Raw genomic sequence first — 22,760 nt, forward strand, 5'->3', positions numbered from 1 at the left:
TTTTCTTTCTGTCATTGTAACTTGTATCAGCCTAAAAACCTCACTGCATTCTTTTATATATATATGTATATGTATATGTATATAGTTTATCCTCTGTAAACTTTCTCTACAATTCTTTTTCTTTTAGGCTTTACACCCCCAGGGATGGATAGGTCATCTCCAGACAACAGTCCAGTTCATGGCCTGTTACGTCAACCCTCCATTACAACAGGAGCCAACATCCCTATTATAACAGAGCTAGGTAAGAAAAGTAACATATATCCTTTCATGTACATTCCCATATCTTTTTCCTGCTTCCCTTGTTGTGCAGTCTCAGGAAAATTACCTATTCCATATCTTATACTGCTATGTTTTCTCTTCAGTTAACTGTTTCAAATTACTCTCACTAATGAAAAATTAGTAACAGTTTGTTTCACTTTATATGAATAACTAAAATATATTTATCTCTTTCCTTTGGGTTTTCTCCATTTTCTTAAATAAACACTGTATCAGACAAGATGCTTTTTTACATACTCTAACCAATAAGCAGGGTTCTGTGGAAGAAGGTTAAAAAAGAAAAAAAAAAAACACACAGTAAGTATGAGCAGACATTTCCTGTGCATTTAATCAATAATAAGAGGCCATTTGTTTATTTCTTCATGGTCCAGAACTGTTTAATCATGTATAACCAAGCTCTGTATAATAGTATGAGACTTGTTACCCTTGAGAATATGATGATGGTAGGTAACCAGGCTCTGATTTCCACTCTAGCTGTGGGTATTTATGTTGTCAAGTGGTGTGATGTGAAGTGCAGAAGCTGTTCTGTTTTTTTCACGGCAAATACAAACTTGATTTGTGGTCCTTTGTCCTTTTTTTTCAGTTCTATTTTTCAGAGCCTTACCTGTCTTTTTCCCTTACTTTATTCTCTTTCTGTACTTTCTTTCCCCCCTAAATACTTTACTTATTAGCTAAGCCTGGCAAACTTCTGCCTTTGGTTTCAATCAGTCAGGAAAAAAACAGTGGAACCCACATTCTAATGATAACTGAACTGGGTAAGAGTGCCTTTTTCCTTCACATCACTGTCCTATTTTCTGTTGTTGTTGTTCTTACTGTCATCAGCTTTTTCTTTATTTATCTGGCTGTATCAGAGGGGCTACCCTCATGGCACTGCTTTGAATGTGTTTTATTTGTGGTTCTGGTTGAAATTGACTGTCTTGTTCTGGCCTTTCTTAATGATTTTTTTTTTCACGCAGCATCAGTAAACCTTTGATCACACTCGTCTGACCTGCCGGCTGTTTTCATAGCACCTTCTCACCAATTCATTTTCTTTGGCCTGGGTACCCCCCCTTTCTCTCTCTCTCTTTCTTTCTCTCTCAATCTCTTTTTTTTGTTGTTGTTATTTCAGCCTATTGTCAATGTGATGGACATGCCTTAACAATTCTCACAGGAAGTCAAAGAAGAAGTAAAAGATATCAGAAAAGAACCCCCAGTATCATACTTTCCCTTAAGCTACTTTTTTGTTTATTTTAGGGTGTAGGCCTTTTCTCAGAAGCTCAGGTTTTGAAGCTGTAAAAGGGCAGCCAAACTTCTGTGTTGCTCCCTCTCCATAAAGAGAGATCTCGGGAGCGTTTGCTAGCAGTGTTGGGTTAACATTTACTATGATGCAGCAGTACACATTCAAGCCTACCCCATCTAGCCCAGAGACCTTTTGTAGGAATCATAGCAGGCTAGCTTGCATCGGGAAGATAAAGATATTGAGGCTAAAACTGCATTTGCAGAATCCGCATTAGATTTGTAGCACCTTGAGAACTGACACCACCCACAGCTTGCAAGCTGGTGTCAGAGTCAGGTATTAGTCTGCCAGACATAAGTGGAAAAAGAATGCTACTGTCAATAGTGTCTGCTCTCAACTAGCAAATTAAACTAAGATACAAGCTTTTCAAAAAGTACATTTGAAATGGTATGTCAGGCTTTCAAATACTATTTTGCTCGAGAATCTGGTGAATAAATTGGTAGCCATAGTACAAAGAAAGGAGTTTTGTAGATATTGGTGTTTGCTAGGATGAATAACATCAGAGAGTGGGGAGGCAAGAATTTTAAATCCTACTTCGGCTCTGCTCCTGACTTTCTATGTGATCATGGCCATGTACTGTTCAATGGGGCTCTAAAAGGAAGATATTAATGCTTATCTGTTTAAAATGGCTATTGTGAGGTTTTATTCATATTTATTCATGTTTTATAAGCTAAGCATGGCAAGTTTAGTAGTATGTAGATAGAGGTGGAAAAAGAAGTAGATGGAAAATGAAACTGCGTAGGAAGAAAGATCAGAATAGCAGGCAGAACTTCGAAACTAAGACCAGAGCCAAACCTGATCAAGTCAACACCAGCTCTCGTGTTGGTTTCAAAGCTTCTGGGGCTGGCTCAATAGATGCAGTCCCACAGGGAATAGGAACATAATCAATGTATGCATTTTCAAATGCTGAAAAAGTTTTTAATTTTCCTTCCTTGCATGGGAATTGAAATTAATTTGTCTTTTAGTAAGTTAAATGGGTATTTTGATGGCATAACTAAGCAGTCTGTGCTTTCATGCCTGAGGAGTACTAATATGGAAATGAAATATTTCATGAAATCTCATTCACTTGATAAACTGATCTCAAGGAAGGAACTATTTGTAGTGGAGGGGTAGAGGCAGAGAGCTTAACTGTGACAACAAAATGCTAGAGAAAGTCTAAATGCCAAATACTACTTTATTTGGGCTTTTCTATAAAACAGCCTGATGTAGTTCCTTTATCACACTGTCTCATGTAGAATTTGTGGCTAAGGTAGTGAGGATGTGGAGAAAAATATCTGAACAAAAAGCACTGATGCAAGAGAACGGCTGGAGTATTGCTCACTTCTTCAGACATATGCATGTTAAAGGGACAGTTTATTCTCTTTTGAGCTGTAAATGCATTAGCACCACTCCAGTAAGAATCACAGCAGCACATCTAACAGATGCCTGTGGGCTAAATCAGTGTTTTATGGACAAGCTTTATTTTACAACGGGGTTCTGACTTGGTGTCTTGTGATAGCATTTCACTGTACATCCACACAACCTTAGCCACTGTTTCTGACCAATACCAACATTGTCTCAATATATAGAAAAGCTCTGTGTATCTCATTTTGAGTGCAAGCAGCTGATACCATGAAGCTACTTTTACAGCAAAGGGATAGTCACCTCCTAAGAGCAAGAGTCACCTCTTACAAGCAAGATAAGGACCAACAGATTTTTAAATGCACATTTTCACATCCATCTTAATTTCATTTTCAGTGACGTCAAAGACACAAGTCTGTGTTTCCAGACATATGCCGTTTCTTTTTCTTTCTGGTTGTGTAATATGTAAGGTCATGTGCTGGTGACCCAGAAGCACCTTATGATTTTTTTATTATTATTATTATTTTCAGTAAATGATTCAAATGTTCAGTTCTTGGACCAAGATGATGATGATGACCCAGACACAGAACTGTATCTCACGCAACCCTTTGCATGTGGAACTGCATTTGCTGTTAGTGTGCTGGATTCCCTCATGAGTGCAGTAAGCAAACAAAACCTTTTTCATTCTCTCCCATCAGACTTACTGTGAAAGAATATGAAAGTGTAATCCCTGTTCCACAGGTCAGGAGAAGATACTTTTCTCTTAGCTTTCAAGAGAATTCAATAGCATAAACCAGGATTATTTCAGCTGGATCTAGAGACTTTTAAAACTGAGCTATTTAGGACCACTGTGAGTGTGTGTTGGCCACAGTTTTTAAGTGACAAGTCTCATGTTCAGCTTGAAAGATTATAGTTTCCAAAAAATGTTGCATCTCCCTCCTGAAGCCCACATCCAAATTCAATGTGTCGGTGTCTGTGCTAACTGTTCATATCAGACAGCATCAACTGTGTTTTAAGCTTTTAATTTCCTGTAGCCATGAACAATGTTAGATTCATGCTCTGAGCATGAGCACTGGGGGACACTGATAGAACTGTATGAAAGCTATTGTACACATTAAGTGAACTCTACTTGTGTGAATAGAGGTCATCATCTCTTTTTCACATGAATTGTCTTGTGAATCAAAACATATGTGCATGCCAGAAACTACAGATGGTGGCCTTTGGTTATGTCTAAATTAGAGTTTTGGTTTGGAGCTGTAGTAGTTCTGAAGCAAGTGTCTCAGTCATACCTCTTTGCATCCTCCTTACTTCATATCGACTAGGTTTGGACAATATTTTGAGAATCTATTGCACTGGTTTTTTTTTTCCTGCTGCTGACTCTGTCTCAAAGACATATTTGCTATTGATATAAATTATTGATATTAGCTCAGTTGTTCCCCATGTTTGGATATGTATTCACCTGAAACAAACAATATTCATTCAACAGAATACCTCCTACTGAAAAAGAAAAGCAAGTTAAAATATGTGTTGGAAAGAGATGTTAAAAAAGCTATTGTAGCATGGGGCAGGGGAGGAGCATTCTCAAAAAGAAATCCATAAAAAAAAAATAGCAAACATGAAAAATGGCAGATATGACTTGGAAAATGGCAATTTTAGAGTAATTATAAATGAAAGGCAAAGTGCCATTAAAGTTAAAGCAATGTTATTAAAAGATGTGCTAATTTTCAGTTAAATTTTATGTAAAAGACCAATTAGTTTAAAAGGCTTGACAGCATTAACTGCAAAACATAAGCGCTCTGGTAATTATACTTTAAAAAATGATTGAACAAACGGGGAAGAATCCCTGAAACATTTACACTTTGAAAGAGCTGCACTATAATTCCATAGCACAGGCTAGGTGGCACTGCTAGCTCAGATATCTATGTCAGGATATCCTTGTCATTTACCCAGTTTTAGTATCTATGATGCATTTCCTCTTTTTGGTATTTAGACTGTACCTATTTCATATTCTCATTCTGGGTATTGGTTATAAAGATGTTATACAAATGTCCAGTGTGAGGTATAACAATAGCAAACAAGTATTTCTTCAGTTATGATTTTACAGCCAACAAAAAGAATTCCTGCCATTACTGGAAAATGTCTTGTTACTTTAAGTGCTGCAGCACCTTTCCAAAGACATTCTGTAGATTGCTTTCTTATAAGTCCTGGCATATCCAGGCCATGTACCCTCCCAAAGAGCAAGTAGAAGATCACTCTCAAACTAATTTTAGTGTATTATTATTCCAAAGGAAATGGATATCAGCTAGTTCAGCTTTTCAGTGCCCCCAGTTTCAGACTGGCAAGAGGTAGTAAGAGGACTTTGGTCTGATTTTCATGGCAATCAGAAGAATGGAGGGTTTTTTGTTTTTTTTTTTTTTCCTGAGGAGGGTTAAATATCAGTACAGGAGGAAGCAACCCTATTTAGCAAAAGATGCCAAGTTCATCATCCTTTCATGCATGTGGTTGGGCATTTTCTGATCAGCTGTGATGCCAGATAGTCCATTCTGATAGTTGAAATCTTTCATTCATTGATGGCAAATGAACAAAACTGTCACTTGGCTGCACTCATCCATCTGATTAAATGGTGACATTCACATCAGTCATGGTGTGAAACCCAAATTAAGCCATTGTTCCAAGATAAATGTTGCCTCCTTTGCTAATAAGTATCTTAGCTTTGCCTTAACATTTGTCTAGCAGTGGGAAGCCTTCCTCCGGTGACGGCATTCTGTTCCACTGACAATAGACCTGATTCTGTCCTCATTGACATCAGTTTCAGAGCAGGGCATGGCTCCCAGAGTTACTCCTGTTGGCACATGACAGAAGTCAGAACTGGACCCATTATTTCTTATTTTCACTTTGGGGTTTTCTTCCCTTTTTTTTTTTTTTTTGTACTAATGAGCTTGTGACAAGTGTCTGACTTGATACATTATTTTACCAAAGTTTTTATTTCTCAATTTCATATGAGAACTGTAGTAAAGTGAGCAATATGGCAACAGTGTAATTTCATAGTGGATAATGCTCTAGTGAACTACAGCTGAATTTACAATAGGGGACAATTGTGCTCTTACACGGTACAAAATTCAGATGTGTTTAAATCTTGGGTTCTGGCTGTAACAGCTATAATTTACATTATGGAATAAAGAGAGAGATTTGGAATACAGTGATGTTAGACCTAATGATATCTCCTAAAGAGTGAAAAAATTATTAGTACAACTTTAGTCTTTCACATGTTACACCAATCACTGCAAGTCACCAGTCTATAAAAAACAGGCCATTTTACAGGGATCAACATCAATCAGTCTTAGAGTAGCTGAACATTTCTCATCATAGTTGGCCTCATTGTAATAAGATTATAAACCAGACTTTAAAATCTACCAGTAAAGCTATCTATTACTTTTGTTTCATGTTCCTTTGTCTTGATTTATATAGAAATAAGAAAAAATACTATACAAAACTGAGAATAATATTTTAAAATAATATTAAATATCACTACTTAGAGAAGAACAAAGGATGGTAATCAAAATGCTGAATAAAAGGTTGGGAAGGTGTGAGAAAAGATACTGTTGCAGAAAATGGTATGCTTTCCTAAAGATGTGTGCTTAAAGTGCCATATAGGACATGATGAACCACATTTTTACTGAAAGGGCTTTTCCAGTCACAATGTCTCCAACCTCTAGATCTAGGCAGAACTCAGTTTAAGATCCATGAAACTTGTGTCAAGTAACACTGCTGCTTAACTACAGGAGCTAAAGAGTTATGCTAATTATTTTAGATCTGAGTTGTATATTGTATATATTGACAAAGGACAAGAAAAAAGGCTAAACGTAATGCAGATTTTTTGATTCTGAGCACTTCCGTGTTGGAAAAGTATGGCACGGTGGGCAGAGTTGCCAGTGAGGGTCTGATTCTCACCGCAGTGACTGTGCACATGGACACAGTGCATCCACATATGCAAAAGTCGGTTTTAGATTAGCTGCTGTTTCAGATTAACTGATTCTTCCTGAACGTCTACTAATGTCAGGTTACTCTTTACAGTATACTTTGTTTTTGAAATAAGTAGTGCTTTACTCAGACTAATTTAAAATAATTGGGGTTGATGAGACAAATATTTGCTTTAGGACACCTATAACAATAACAAGATTTTCCTCCCATTTTTATTTAGTCAACAGGTGAATGGTGTGTATATGTCTATGTAAATAAGCAGCGAAGCTTGAAGTTATGAAATTTCACTATAACAATGAAAAGTATTGCCATTAATGTAGAATTCATTTTCTCCTGTTTTATCTGTCATCTCAAGTGAACAATAAAACTGAAGTTTCGTTATACAAAGAAAAAGTATCAAAGTAACATGGATAGGGAGCCAGTTCTGCTTTTTGTTCTCAGAATAAAACATTTCAACCTGTTCCTCAGTTTACCAATCTATTAAATACAATTACTTTATGTGGATAGAGCAGTGACTTTCATTGAAAAGTATTATTGAAATCTTTGCACAATAAGCACCATTTGAGAATTCAGTAGTCATTATTACCTGGTTGGCTTACAGACATTTGTTCTTAGTCCTAATTTCAAAAGAAGTCACAAATCTAGTAACATGACTCCTGTGTACTCTAGGTAGCTCATTTTCCTCTTATATGTCCCCCACACTTACAAAGCTTCTGAAAAACCAGACATTAGTGACATTTTAAGTGATAGTGTCTGCTTTTTTGGGGCAATGATTATTTTTTGCTTAGTATATACTTTACATTGCAGATATTTAACTGAGTATCTCTGAAATACACCACTATACTTTTACGTAAACTTGAAAGTCATTCATCTGGCATTAAATTAATATTTAAAATGCCCATTGTTTGCCTGACAGACCAGCAACGCTACAGATGCTGGCAAAATGTCAGTGTGGAGTAAATCTTCCCTAATAAACCACACTTACCCTATACCCTAGAGTTTTTTAAAAGGACCACCAGGATCCCAAACTCATCATACATTTATCTGGAATGAACTCAAGATGTTTAATTGATACATGCTTATGTCTGAACACTGTCAAGTCTCGTAATAAGATGTTTAGTACAATACATCGGTTAGACTGCTAGAGTCCAGCCACAGTAATAAGTAATGACATTTGCAGCACAAAGGCAGCTCCCCAACGAATTGGTGACAAGAGTAAAAAGGCAATCTAGCCTGTGCAAGCTTTAAATGTGGTCTGAATTTTACAATTACATGTCCTAAAGCCCATTATTAGACATGAAGGCAATGCGAAGGAAAGCAGTCATTGCATCACTACTAACACCAATTATAGGAAACATAAATCATTCAAATTTTTGTACTTTAATAAAAATCAGCCTGAATTGGTGTTTAGAAGGAAGGATCTAGTATAGGAGCCTAATGGGATAGAAGAAAATAGAGTAATTGGAAGCTGCTGTCTTTTCACTTTCTATATAAAATTATTTGAAGAGACAGCCAAGAACTTTAAACAGCAGAAACCCAGAAAAGTTGTAATTTGGATGTCTTCAGTTGTGACTTTAATGGTGTTTGCTTAAAGAGCTTTCTTTTATCTCTGCAGACATACTTCAATGACAATATCCTCACACTGATACGGACGTTGGTAACAGGAGGAGCCACACCAGAGCTGGAAGCACTGATTGCTGAGGAGAATGCATTGAGGGGAGGTTACAGCACGCCCCAGACACTTGCAAACAGGGACAGGTGTCGAGTTGCACAGCTGGCTTTGTATGATGGGCCATTTGCAGACCTAGGGGTAAGATCATGGGAGAAAAGTAGGACGGAGGCTAGTCTGCAATCAATTTGTTTTCTTTCAGATTGACTTAAAAATCTGTCTTGATTAGCATATAATTTCTATTATTTAATTTGACAAAGCTTTTGGAAAGTCTGATGACACTTTACAGCATGGGGTGCCAGGATTGCCCTTACCCTTTTTGAGAAGCCATATGAGTCCCCAAACTCCTTGTCTGGATATTTCAAGCACAGTGAAAAAATGGTGTGGCTCTTCTGAGGTTTTGTCGAAAGAGATTCTCTTTTTTTTTTTCTCCTAGGATGGAGGTTGTTATGGAGATCTATTTTGTAAAGCACTGAAAACATACAATATGCTTTGCTTTGGAATTTATCGATTAAGGGATGCACATCTAAGTACGCCCAGCCAGTGCACTAAACGGTAAGTCCAACATTTTAGACCGTCTCTGCTTCACTATTCTTCAGGTTTCTGGGCAAGGAAGATCCCAGTGCCTGTAACAAATCTAAAAAAGAACTTTCTCCATTTTTGCTATAATTTTGCCACAAATGCTAACTTTTTGCTAACTCATGATGATTCTTTAGTTGAGTTCAAATCATAGGCTGGATATCACAGCATATGTTTTCAGCCACTTTTAATTAAAAAATTTAAAGTAAATTTGGAGCACACATCTTCATTTTGTTTGATTTATGATCATCCACTGTTTGCATACAAGAAAAAAAAAGATTTCCATTTTCTAATGTTAATCAGCTATAAATCAGTATCATTAGCAGAGGCCGGTTATCTTCCAATTTACTTTAATCATATACTTTAGATAATGGTAGTTAGAATTTTCTTTTTTCTTAATACTCAGAATAAGTACTCCTGTGGGCTTCCCATTGGTGTTACCAGTATCTAATCATCATTTCTTCTCCTGTGTGGAAACCACTATTAGTAGGCTACATTTTTACTTCAGCAGAAGCAAGGCTGAGCCCAGTGTTTTAAACAGAGCACACACAATTTTATCTTCTCAAACTGAAGGCCAGTTAGCAGCTTACTTGAAATGTGTCTTAATTAAGTGCCTATTAGAAATACATATGCAAACCCATACCAGAATTATCACAATTCTACCATCCGTCACTATCTCGTTCTCTACCAAAAGCATCATTATTGGGTGGACATGGAAATAAGCAACCATGCAGCCCACCAAAGTGTTTTCTTCTGTAAGGATCTGGACAAATGTTGTAGAAAAACCATCTTCAGTTTAGACTTACACTGTACTTGCTATACTTGGGATTATTTGTTGGATTAATAAGTGACTTCAATCCCTGAGGCAGCTAACCAGATCTATAATGAGCACGAAAATCCTTTGAAAAGAAGTTGTGAGCTTCATGATCAATTTTTACATATTTCTTGCTTGGATGGAAAATTCCTATTGCCTTGCTCAAGCATGGTGTTCCTCACATGCACGAAAAATTTTAGCAGCAGATTCTATAAAGCCCTTCCTACTCCTGAAAGGGGATTGGCTGAAAGTGGAGGATTCTTGCAATTGATAGAGTTTTTATTTTGGGCCTGTGATGTATACTTAGCAATGCTGGATTCTTGGATGTGTGCAGATTTCTCTTTATAAATGCTCTTTGAAGCCAGGAATGTACATGTGGAATGAATGAACAAAATAACCAGTTAACCCCACTGCAAATTTTTTAATCTATTTTCCTGATCTTGTGTTATGTACAATCAAAATAAAAACAAACAATTATATTCCTTGCTCTATTGACAGTATTTAAATATTCCCCTATGGAATGAACTGCACCTAAAATCCTCTTTTCCCTGCTTTTCAGCCATTCTTTTAAATGCCACAGCTGATGGGTTATTGCTGGTTTTTGACAATATGTTTATCTCTTTACTAGTGTCGTTGCATTCCCATGCAGCTAGAGAAAGGAGAGTGGCTTGTATGGTGTATTCTCTGAACAATCATGATGTGGTTCCCTTGGGGAACATCCTACTCAGTCAGTATGCCTGCCCCACTCAACAGCAAACATACAAACAGAAATGTGATATCTGACATAAGAAGGCCCCAAATAGTAAGGTGTATTATCTGAGCTACAATTGGATACACACCAAAGGAAATAGAAATACAAAAAAATTGGATAAATATTCATAAGATGACATTGCTAGCAGAATTTTTTAGTACAAATCTAAACTTGTTTTCTCTTTCTTTTTTTTTTTCCTTTTTTTCCAGTTATGTTATCACAAACCCACCATATGAATTCGAGCTTGTGCCGACAGACTTGATCTTCTGTTTGATGCAATTTGACCACAATGCTGGCCAGTCCCGGGCCAGTCTTTCTCATTCTTCCCATTCCTCCTATTCTTCTAGCAAGAAGAGCTCATCGGTTCACTCCATCCCATCAACAGCAAACCGACCGAACCGCACCAAGACCAGGGATTCTCGGGAAAAACAGAAGTATGTGCAGGAAGATAGACTTTGATATGTGTACCTGCTCCCACTGTGTGTGAAACTTGCATCCACCACCCATTCTCCCCAGTTAATGTTTCCAACAGTAATGTTCCCTGTTTTCCCATGGAGTTCTCCCTTTTTGTACACATATTTTGCATATGTATGACAGTGTGCATGTGATTGTCATTTTTATTTCACCACCATAAAACCCTTAAGCACAACAGCAACAAAGCAGACGGACCAAAAGTTATTTATGATGCTAGGGGAGAAAAAAAAATCTGAACCCATAGGCACACTGAAAACATAAATAACTCACTGCAGTAACTGCTCTACATATCAGAAAATGAGTGTATTTAACATGAACACTTGCTGTTGATATCAGAGTTACACAAAAAAGTCATTTAGTGCAGAAGTATTGATATATGTTGGGGCAGTTTTTTATATTCATATTTACAGGACTTGCTACATTTATCTGAAGCTTATGAAAACTAACCCATTGGAAAAAAAGCTACTGATTTTTCACTCTAAAAGCTGATACTGTATAAGGCTTTCACTCTTTGTATAGGTTATTGTTAAGCACCTGCTTTTATACCAAAGCAACATCAGGGACTTTTCTGCTTGTATAAGGACTTTCTTTAAAATATTAGCCTTTTGGAGATAGTGTCTTTTCCCTTTAACACTGAAATTGTCTGGGCATGGAGTTGTAAAACTCCAATGGTTTAATTTAAGTTTAGAAAGAGTCTAATTGCATATTAAATTATTATTCTGTCTATTTATACTGCCACATGAATAGCTATATTTTCTTTCACTTTTGACATTTGGGATGAAAAGCCATATGTATCATAAATATTGGATGTAAGTCATTAAAAACTGCCTTCCTGGGACTTTTACGTCCTTAAAAGGTGAATTAGTCACCTTATGTACAGAATAAATAATGTTCAGAAAAGAGCAAGCATTTTTCCATGCTTTAAGTATCAGTCCTCAAGGGACTTTGTTCCTTTCCCCAGATGGTAGTTTAACTTTTCCAAGTTAGAGTGATGGTATAAATCCTTCAGTGAGAGTCCTAATATGAGGAGATCCTCCAGAAATCCTGGGCCGTGCTCTGTCTGGTTCTCTACAACAGGTGCCTGCCAGTACACAGTGAGCAGGAATACAGGAGAAGGGGACTGAGTGCCTTTAAGATCTGAGAGGCTCCTCTCCCATTTAGGAAGAAAAGGTGCTGTGTCCCAGACTGCTGATGAGCAGCACAAGAGGGCCGGGGTGGAAATACCCACCGTGCTGAGGCATCGTGCTCTGTGAGCTTGCCAGAACTTGGTTCTTGCGTAGTCTCACCAGCAACACACCTAGCCAAACAAAAATTGTGGCAGGGAATTAAATAAAGTAGTGGAAAGGAACCTATGCTAGACAGCCACAATTCAAGTTTATTTTTTTTAATTTCAAATGCCAGCCTCTGAGATATAGAAATAGTTCTAGGTAGTGTGAAGAGGGTTGTTCGGGGGGTAGTTGAAAGGGAGACCAGAAACACATGCCATCTCCAGTGGCTACCCAGCATAGAAAGCATGCGAAAAGAAAATAAATATTCAGACTTGGGAGTGACTAGCATGGTAACTGCCTACCCAGACAAGGTGCTTTTATGGTTAGTGCTGTTTTCTACCTTCCCCTTCCCCAAGCATGATAATTTTGAAGATTTGCTTGCTGTGTGAATTGACAATGAAGCCAAGCACTTTTACTGACAAAACCTGGTACCATATAAGTGGGCTACACAGAGTGCCTCTGTGCAGTGTTAAGCATAATGATTGGAATACAGTATATATGAATGTGTGCATTCAAATGCAGCTGTAAGTCTTATCAGTGGAAAATGTTGCAAATTATGTTTGCTCCCCACAAATGAGTATATTACAGTTGCTGTTGATCACAAAGACAAATTCATGTGTTCTTTCTGCAAAGGAAGTTATTATGTTTTGCCCTAAGAATATTTATAACTATAAGGATGTGCCAGTTAAAGTGCTCAACAGAAAATATGACAGTTTAAAAGCATTGTAAAACTTACATAGCTTACTTCTTTTTCTAAAGTGCAACAAGGATGAATAGAATGGGCCAAGGTATGACAATTAATGGTTCTGCATGATCTAGCAACTGCTGTGGGTTTCCTTCTATAACTTGTCCTTGTGAAAACTTGTGAAATTAAAAAAAAAAAAATAGTTACAAACTTTATTCAGTTATTGGTTTGTTTGTTTGTTTTCTTTTTTTTTGTGCCTTTTCTACCCCCAAACCAGAAGTTAAACTGGCTGCTGCTGCTGCTGCTGCTGTTGCTCAACCCTATTTTATTTTTTATTCTCTCATCTGCTTGCCTTTCTGATTGCACGTGTCCTCTTGTAACTGCCCAGATTCCTGCTCAATGAAGGTGCTACCCTGATACAGACATTATTTTAATTTCCCAGTCCTCATTCCCACTCCTTTCCTCCCTTCTCCCTCTCCGTATATGTTCATGAGCATCTTTTTGTGTTTACATTGGCAATATTGACTGAAGATAGTTGAGAGCAGTTATGCATTTTGGAAGAACATTAATGGCTTTGACACCAAAATGCTTTTCCATTAATGATTTATCTGTTTTCCTTTTAGCTGAGGAAGGAAGGGTGTTAATATGAAGCCACTTGTCATATATTACATAATAATGATTATATCCAAAAATATAGTTTTTGTATAATTGTGCGGTTCAAACAGAAAAAATATGAACAGTCTACATTAGAGAAATAACTTGTCTGCTTTGCAAGCAAGAGAAGAAAAATATCTAATATGGGATGCAAATTTGAATTCTTCAGACTACACTGATGTCTAATTCTCCTCTGTCTTCTGTCCTTAAGTCCGTAGACATTTTGACTTTTAGTTATACCGTGTGCAATTTTTCACTAATAACTATAGTCAAATTGATCAAATGGTTTATTGCAGTGATGAAGATTTTTCTCATAAGGATATGTTAATGAAACTGTGGGTGTTGGTCATGACAAGTAGAGGGGTGTTTACATCAGTTAGTTACATTATGTTGTCAAAAATTTTTTATGTTGATAAATACCGGTAAATCTCCCATTTGTTCAGAAACCTAAGCCTAACCCGAGTCAAACAATCTTAGTAAACACCCTGGTTAGTTTTGAAAGTATAAAAACTATACTGTTACCAATGGCAACAGATGACATTTCAGTGCTTTAAATGGAGGTCTCGCCACTTATGGCAGGTCCAGCATGGTTCCTACAATGAAGGCTACAGTTTTTAAGTACCTTTGTGGATCTGGACGTAGACACCAATTAATATCTAGCAAACTTGCAGGCAAAAGCAAAAACCCTAGACGTGTTACCACTGGTATAGTCAGGCATTTTCCAGTGAAATTTCCATTGACATAAGTAGTTCAAGAAAAAGTCACCAAGAGCAAGCCCAGAATAGCATTTTTTTTCTCCCAAAACTTCAGCTGTCTTGGAGCAAAATGAAGATGTTCACAGAAAGAAAGAGTAGTTTTTCTCTCTCTCTCTCTCTCTCTCTGCAAATTAGTTATTGCCTACTACATGTAAAATACTCATTTGCCAAACAAATAATTGGGGAGTAGGTGGGTGGAGAAACTGGCATTACTTATTTTTCATATACAAAGAAAATGTGAGTATTGAAGCTTGGTTTTAAACATTACCTGTTTTGTGTGTGTGTGTGTGTGTGTGTGTGCGTGCGTGCGCACACACAAACACATACATACAGCTTCATTTGAAATTGCAAGTGTCACAAGAGAAAAATCTTCTGCTTTAAAACAACTGTAACCAAACCAGGGCTTATGATAAGAATACACATTTAGTAAATCTTTGTTATGTTTACCTACTACATTCTTTGCCTCTACTCAGAAGAGCGGGTGTTTCACAGTGATGTTTGTTCAAATATGATTTTTCAGGACAGAATTAATGACAGCAATTTTAAAGCAAAGGAGGAAGAAACCTGTTTGAGAGAATTGCTAGAGTCTTTTTCAAGTGAAAGAAATCTGTATTTTGATCATTTTGTTTTTAATTATTAATATCTTTTGATGCTGCAGGAAACATTCTTACACAAGATATTAATATTATTTATTTATTTCTAATATAAACATGAAGCCTTTATAATCATCATTTCCCACTTGGGTGGTGATGGCCCATTACAAACATAAGTGTTTGAAAGGAAAGTAAATGTTTCCTGCTTCCTGATACTTGAAGTTACTTAGCTGTTCCAACAGCTCTCAACTGATGCTGTCAAAAACATACCCATCAAATATAGTGTAGGAAGATCAGGGACTGTCTTAAACAGCTCTTGCAAAAATAAAATAGAAAACTCTGCCTGTTCTAAGATTCTCACTATAACATAGAAACGTATGTTGTTGGGATCAAGATGCATATGCCAAATGGGAGAGAAACTGACAGAACATGACAGAGAACAACAGAAAACAATGGGGATAAACCAGTCTATGAAGATTTAAAACAGGATTTTTATAGATGATAGATTTAAAGGAAAGAGAAAGCGGTCTGCTTAAGATAGGTAGAAGTGTGTGCTGACTTTGGAAGACATGAAAGTTAGACTGGAGAATTAAAAAAAAATTCAAAAGTGTAAGGGATTCAAGAAGGGCATTTATGTAGCTGGGAGCAGGATATATTAGCAGCCAGGAGTAAAGACAAGAAGCGTCAATCTCACATTTCAAAGGTAAGTGTACAGGGTGATGGACTTTCAGGTGAGATTTCTCATTCTATGGTCAAACACAGTTTGAACAGCAGAAAAGGGACAGGGAAAGTATAAAGCTAGATCCAAGCATTTGATGCAAGAGATGGTGATGCCTGGACCAAAGTTTCAGCACTGGCAAAGAGAAAGAAATTTAACTGGGGGTGGGAGGGTGAGGAACTGCAAATAGGTTTCTGTATTTCAGGTAAAGATGGAAATGAGACATGATGGTGTCTGGTTTTAAAGATGATAACTCCCCGTACATGGATTTTACTGTGGAGACTAACATATTGATAATTGCCTTGTGTTGCAAATTCCAGGGAAAGCAGGGCAGATGGAAATGCTTTTCACATGTTGCTGAGAACACACTGCAGTTCATCCCTGACCTCTTTCTTGCTCTGAGATTGAGTTAACTTGCACCAAGTTCTGTTTGTAAGGAAAGTTTGTGCAGCATATGTTAAAAAGAAGATAGAGATAAAAGTACACAGCGCTTAACTTGCCTCAAAATCATTTTAAACACAAACCATTAGAAAACTGTTAGTTTGAAATTGTTTATGTGATCTTGCAAGGCTTTTAAAACATGATAACCATCACACTTTACACCTCTCTGAAAGGTTAGTTTAATCGTAGATCACATAAAATTGGTTTCCACAAATGCATAATGGTTCATGTGTCACACTTGAACTAAATGGTTTTTTAAATGGAGCTGAAATTATTTTGATGTGTACACATTCCCAGATTTTTTTTCCTACAACCTTTCTTAAACCAGCCCCCATCAGGAACCATTCCCTTAAAGTCTCATTAATAATTCAGATGTTCTGATGACTTTAAAAGATCTATGGAATCGAGGCCTTTTTTTTAAACTGCTTGACAAAAAGATAAATGAATGTAGAAAGAAGCGGTAGGAGTCTGGCAAGCTGTAGATCATCTCTGAACAGATTGTAACTTTATCATTCTGTCAGGAAGAATAATTTAAAGCACTTAATCAGTTAGCTTCAGTGTGCAGGATGTAACATTATGAATTCCTATCGTCCAATCTGTTCAAATCAAAGGGAACTTAATTATAATAGGTAAAAGAAAGAGAGGGAGAGAGAGAGAAAGATTGGAGATTGAGCATTGTTCAGACTCAGACAACTTCGAGGTGGGGGGAAGGGAAATATTTACACTAATTTCAAATGAGAGGACATTTTAAAAAGAATAAAAATACATTTTTTAAAAATGACAGAAAAAACAATATAGTAGTTTACCTCCAGTGATAGACCCTTAATGATTATTATTAAGTCCTTTTTTAAAATATAAATTCTTAAAAAGAATAAGCACAGATATCAAATCCATCATAAAATAAAAGGATTAAACCTTAATTAGTTTGGAGTTTGTTGTGGGTGGTTTCTTATAGATACTTAAATCCCATATCTGAAGTTAAAGTGCCAAGATTTCATATTCACCCAAGTGACTGGAAAATCTGGTGATTCTGGAAATCAATCCACTGCTTTAGAGGCCCTAACTAAGGAGTTGTTAGTTTCTTCTTTTTATGCAGCTATGTCCAAATATTTGTCCTTAATTTTTTTCTAGTCCTGCAGTTACTATTCTCTGCTGCCCCTTCTGAGCTTTTGTGCAGGTTCTGGGGTGGAATTTTGTTTTGCTTAGGCTTTTTTATTTTTCGTTTAATGAACACTCCTTCCGCTTTTGCCCTGATTCCAGCCCAGAGACAGCTGTGTTTCGGTGGTAAGCAGAAGTGGTGTAGTTTCTGTTCTCTAGTCACGGGATGAGAAGTGGTGCGTAAATGTAAGACCAGCAGCTTTGATGTGGCATACATTAAACCTTTCACATAATGAAAATGCCATAGCTGCAGAATCCCATCCTTTGACCCATTTGTGCTCATCCCCAGAAATAGGGGTGGAGAGGGCAAAGGGAGAGGATGGACATCCCATGTTCGCTAGTGCTTGTCAAAGCACAAGCACCCGATGACCATAAACCACTCAAAGAACAGGAGTTTGTGAGTCTTTGAACAGAGCCATCTCATAAAGCTACATATCTGTAATTAAAAGATGAGACCAGTAATTGCCTCTACAGGTCTTAAGAACATCATTCTTTTGATTTTTTTTTTTCATATAAGAATTTTAAGAAGTTTTTGCCAGCATCTGCATAGGAACAACACAGTGCAGTGGTTACAGCCTTAAGCAAGCAGGGACCAGCTGCAGCCTTGCAGCCTCTTGGCATCCCTGTCCCCCCCCCCCCACACACACAGACTGCTCCCAGCCCACCCCAGGTTGGTACCAGAAAACTCTTCCTGTGTCTGTGGGAGCTGACACTGCCCAAAGATATCAAAGAAACAGCTTCTCCGCTGACCTTCCTGTGAGTTCGTGCTTCCTTTGCCTTGCTGTCATGTACCACTAGCAATCTGTTCAGGATTACCTTCCGAGCTCGGTACGTTCAGCTGCACCAGCAGGTATGCTGCATGCCCAAGCCCTTCCCAAACTGGGGTGCGGAGCAGCACCCCAGCAGGCAGGTTTCTAAGCAGCAATGCAATGGCCAGCACATGCAGGAATGCAGCCATCTGGCGCCCTGAGTGCAGGCCCTGTTTGTTCTTGCACCAGCTGCAGGAAATTATTTACATTCTCGTGCCTGGTTTCTGAGCCAGCGACACCGACCACCTTGGGGCTGGAAAGGTTCAGAGAAGTCACCAACCTTTTAGGTATTCACCTGTATATGGACTCACATGCTCTTTTCCACATCACCTTTATCCCATCCGGCTTCTCAGTTTAGCCTTTTATTTGTATTTTTTTTTGATAAATATGAAGCAGAGGGCATTCACCTGAGCTTGTAAAACAGCTCTCACATTCAACAAGCAAGCCAGCAAATTGCCAGTTTTCTTTAATGCCTTACTATTAGATCTACAAACATGTCATCCTCCTTTCATGATAGGTATTTTCAAAGGTATTAATCATCTAATGCACTGTACTGCTAGTTATTAGTCAAAGTCACCTTCTATTGATTGCCTTTTTCTATGAACTTTGCTGACTGCTGCCCCCTCTTTTTTTTTGTGTGTGTATATCTGTGTACGCGCCGCGCGTGCGCGCGCGCGCGTGTGTGTGTGCTTCACTAAATAAAATTCTTGTTTTCCTCTCCTTATTCTGTCTCTACCCATTTTGCTCCTTAGCAGAAAAGAAATGGTTTACAGATGAGCCGGATAATGCCTATCCCAGAAACATTCAGATCAAGCCCATGAGCACTCACATGGCCAATCAGATCAATCAGTACAAATCGACAAGCAGCTTGATACCGCCAATCAGAGAAGTCGAAGATGAATGTTGACTCCTTGGAGACCAGAACTATTTTTTTAAAGCCTGACAAACTTCATGAATGGTGATGTGACATTTATTCCTCTTACATGCTGAACCACTGGTGGAGAAGTTGCGAAGGGCGAGCGTTACGGGAAAATAAAGTAGACAGATCTTTGTTTGTCTGCCTTTAATATTGCTTCCACGTATTTTGGAAACTATCTATCTCATTTATAAATGAACACCATCAATCAGAACTAGTCATGTATAGTCTCTAGCGTTTTAAATTATTTTTATTTATTAGAAAAAAAATATATTTTTCTTTTTTTTCATTGTCAAGTATTTTCCCTTAAAAAAAGCTGCATATGTGGCCAGACTCCTAAGAATTTAAAAAAAAGAAAAAAAAAATCTGCTCAGTCTTCGGCATGAAGGAGAATGATGGTCACAGTTATAAGGACATGTAATTAAGGGAGACAAATGATATATTTACAGAAAAATAAAGGTCCAACTTGTATTTTAGTAAATCAAAAAAAAAAAAAGAAGAAAAAAAGAAAACAAGAACAGTTCACCAACATGTTTCTTTACTGGAGGATGTGTATTTTGTTCAGCATTAACACCAGCTCTTAATAAACTGAACTTATTTATTTTCAAAGTCGAAAGTCATATTTTTGTACATGTAACATTCTTCTGAATTAGTCTTTTTTTTAACCATATATACAGCTCATCTTAATTGCCAGTTATGTTAAGGTCCAGCTCCACCCCAACACGCAAACACTAATTCCCCCCCCCCCCCCCCCCCGGGCCGAAGCCCAGCATCTGCGATGATAACCTTTGGTGATGCTAGGGCAGTGAACATGGGTATAAACCGAGCGACATGCAGACAGGGTGCTCATAGGCAGCACTTTTTGCTATAAATTTCAGAGTCTGGTAATTCCATGCTGCTTCCCATTAGCCATCAGCAGCTACTAATTCCTGGAAGCTTGGAAATTCCTCTTCTTTTGCCATGTATTAGAGTGCATCCAGCAGGCATAAATAGCACATGAAATCATAAGTTATAAACCCTCTTGGCTACTATATTTAGTTGGTGTCTTACTCATGTCTCTGCATCAGTCTTGCTTATCTGATTCAAATTCTTCCTGATACATAGGGAGGTTAGGGCCAGATCTGTGAGCTCTGGCGATAGCCCATAGCTCTGGAAAAGGCACACTTTTAGTCTCCTTTTCGGTGAGTTCAGATCAGGATGAAGACATTGGGTTTAGCCTCAGTTCTATAATCTCCCAACACGCTGTTGTCAGTTAACTTCTGTAACATGCAACATCTTATGTTAGCAGGTTTTTGTTTTTTTTTTTTTTTTTTTTTTAAATTAATTTTTCACTTTGCTGGGACACCATGCATAAAAGTACAGTAATAACCAAATCAAAGTAATGAATGTATTTATTATGATAACTTACAAAGGGCCTTTGAAAAGCTGCCTGTTGTGTCAGCAGTTTCACAAAGTGGCCAACCAGCTTTACAGCCATCAGACAAAAATGTGATGTTTCATACCTGTGCTGCAATATCTAGTCACCCAAGCATTTGATGTTCTAAACGATTTAGTAACTCTCTCAATCTCAAATTAGCAAGATTTGACACAACTGAGTGGGGGGGGGGGGGGAAAAGAGAGAAAAAAGGATGTGCTACTGAGGATCAAAATAAAAGCATAGGACCCAGTCATCAGAAAAAGCAGATTTTCATTGTGCAAGTTAACTTTAGGCTTTGTAATTTTGCAGAGTTGTAAAATACCACAGTAAAACATACTGTGGTACTTTTATCATTAGAGAAATATCAGTGACTCAAACAACTACAAAGCAGATGAATTTACTGTGAAAACAATGATGTCCACTATATAATCCAACATTTAAGCTAAACTATCTCAGCTTCAATGTTTGTCCACTGGCTGCGGTACAAATATAACATACTACCACCTAATAGGCTTTATTCTGGAGTGACTTCTTGGACTGTGACTACTTTGTTGTTACATTTTGTAGAATAGTTATTTAAAAAAAAAAAAAAAACAACACAAGTTGTTAATATAGTGTATGTAAAATTGGATTGTTTAAAATATTTATTTCACTCTCCTACAAAGAAACAAAATAATTTAAGCAATTTTTTTTTTTTTTTATATTTACACCTTGTTTAACCCATTTCATAGTCCCCACAACAAAATATGACTCTGGTGGATTCTTCTGATCTATGCTACTTCAGCTAATGACAGGTTATAATTTGCATCCAGTTTCTGCATTGGGTCATGTTCAGTGTTCACTTTGAAGTCAGTACTCCTTTTCATTCATGAACTGCAATCATATTATAGCCAGAGTGAAAAAAGTTGGCCCTGAGTACAAGAGAATTTTTGAAATTTGTGTCCAACTTCACTGAGTACACCTGATTTTTTTTTTTTTTTTTTTTAAGGCTGGTGTTTAATGTATGGGCATAGAAAAAAAATTTTTCTTTACTTAAACTAAACTACCATATACAGTGCCATTTCTTAACATCCTTCCTTCACAAGTGAGTGTTCACTGTATAAAGCATACTAACGAAACAAATATATACAACAGTCCTACATTGCTAAGGTATGTGTGTCTCTGTCCAGTTTATCTATCTGTCATACCCCAAAATACCATGTTGCCAACTGTACACAAGTGAAGGATGAAATCTGAATACACTCACTCTCTCATCTCACAAATAGCTCTATATATAAAAAGCTAGATACAGAGAAAGAATGAGAGAGAAAACCAGGTATAGCTATATGTTTTGCATCATCCATTTATAGAAATAGCTAGGAGCAATTAATAATCTTTTCTTACTCCTCCTTTCCATGATCAAAAAGTGTGATGACACGGGACTGTGTGCTGGTCATTAGATGGTGGACATACATAGACCTGGTGTTGAACTTTGACCTTTGGCCAATGAAAACTCCAATAAGACCAGCACCAATATTTGGATATATTTTGTTATATCAAGGCAAGTGGCTGGGAAAGTGGCCAAAGTGAGAACTGACAGAAGACATGCTGATTGATGTAGAAATAAGGTTGTGATCTCTCTTTTTTTATGATTCTTACTTCTCTTTCAAAAGGAAAGAAAAGAAAGCAAAACAGAACAGATTTCTCATGAATTGCATGCGCAATTAATCCAGGCATAACTATTTCTTTTGTAAAACTCATGCATTGGATGGTGTGTGTTTGCATATATGCACATAGATATATTTTTATGTGTGTGTGTATATATGTGTGTGTGTGTGTATATATATATATGATATATATATATATATGATACAGATCAGAATCATGTCAACAGTATGGTCTCTTTTTTTTTTTTTTTTTTTTTTTTTTTTGTGGAGGCAGGGAGGACACAAAGAAAGAAATATATTACTTATAGGCTGGTGCACGGAGGAATCATATCTACTCCTCTCTCCCGGTTTGACCAAGAAGTAGCCATGTCTTTTTAGCTGCATTAGTTATGCACGGACAGTGTGCTTTGGAAACCTATGTCCGCGCTGATGCATGTGCGTGCCCTTAGCCCCGCCACACATGCACACATGGCTTCTGAAAACCTGCTATTCAGCAACTGCAATTTTGCAACTACAGAAATAATCATAAGGTTTCTATG

At 37.3% G+C, this 22,760-nt stretch overlaps 1 protein-coding gene across 4 annotated transcripts in view; it reads left to right on the forward strand.

The window, feature by feature from the left end:
* The window catches only part of KCNMA1 (potassium calcium-activated channel subfamily M alpha 1), a 545,630-nt gene extending 526,533 nt beyond the window's left edge, over nucleotides 1–19,097 (forward strand). For 2 of the 4 annotated variants that reach the window (XM_067299877.1, XM_067299878.1), the window contains exons 24-28: nucleotides 128–241; nucleotides 3,424–3,554; nucleotides 8,490–8,684; nucleotides 8,980–9,098; nucleotides 10,897–13,318. In XM_067299877.1, the coding sequence (XP_067155978.1) occupies nucleotides 128–241; nucleotides 3,424–3,554; nucleotides 8,490–8,684; nucleotides 8,980–9,098; nucleotides 10,897–11,146 (809 nt within the window). In that variant the 3' untranslated portion in view covers nucleotides 11,147–13,318. Of the gene's footprint in view, nucleotides 1–127; nucleotides 242–3,423; nucleotides 3,555–8,489; nucleotides 8,685–8,979; nucleotides 9,099–10,896; nucleotides 13,319–18,994 lie in introns of those variants that run through there. The other 2 variants (XM_067299876.1, XM_013960233.2) reach the window with 2 other exon arrangements.
* The last annotated feature ends 3,663 nt before the right edge of the window (nucleotides 19,098–22,760 follow it).

This window comes from Apteryx mantelli, chromosome 7 (assembly GCF_036417845.1).
Source record: "Apteryx mantelli isolate bAptMan1 chromosome 7, bAptMan1.hap1, whole genome shotgun sequence".
Taxonomy (NCBI): domain Eukaryota; kingdom Metazoa; phylum Chordata; class Aves; order Apterygiformes; family Apterygidae; genus Apteryx; species Apteryx mantelli.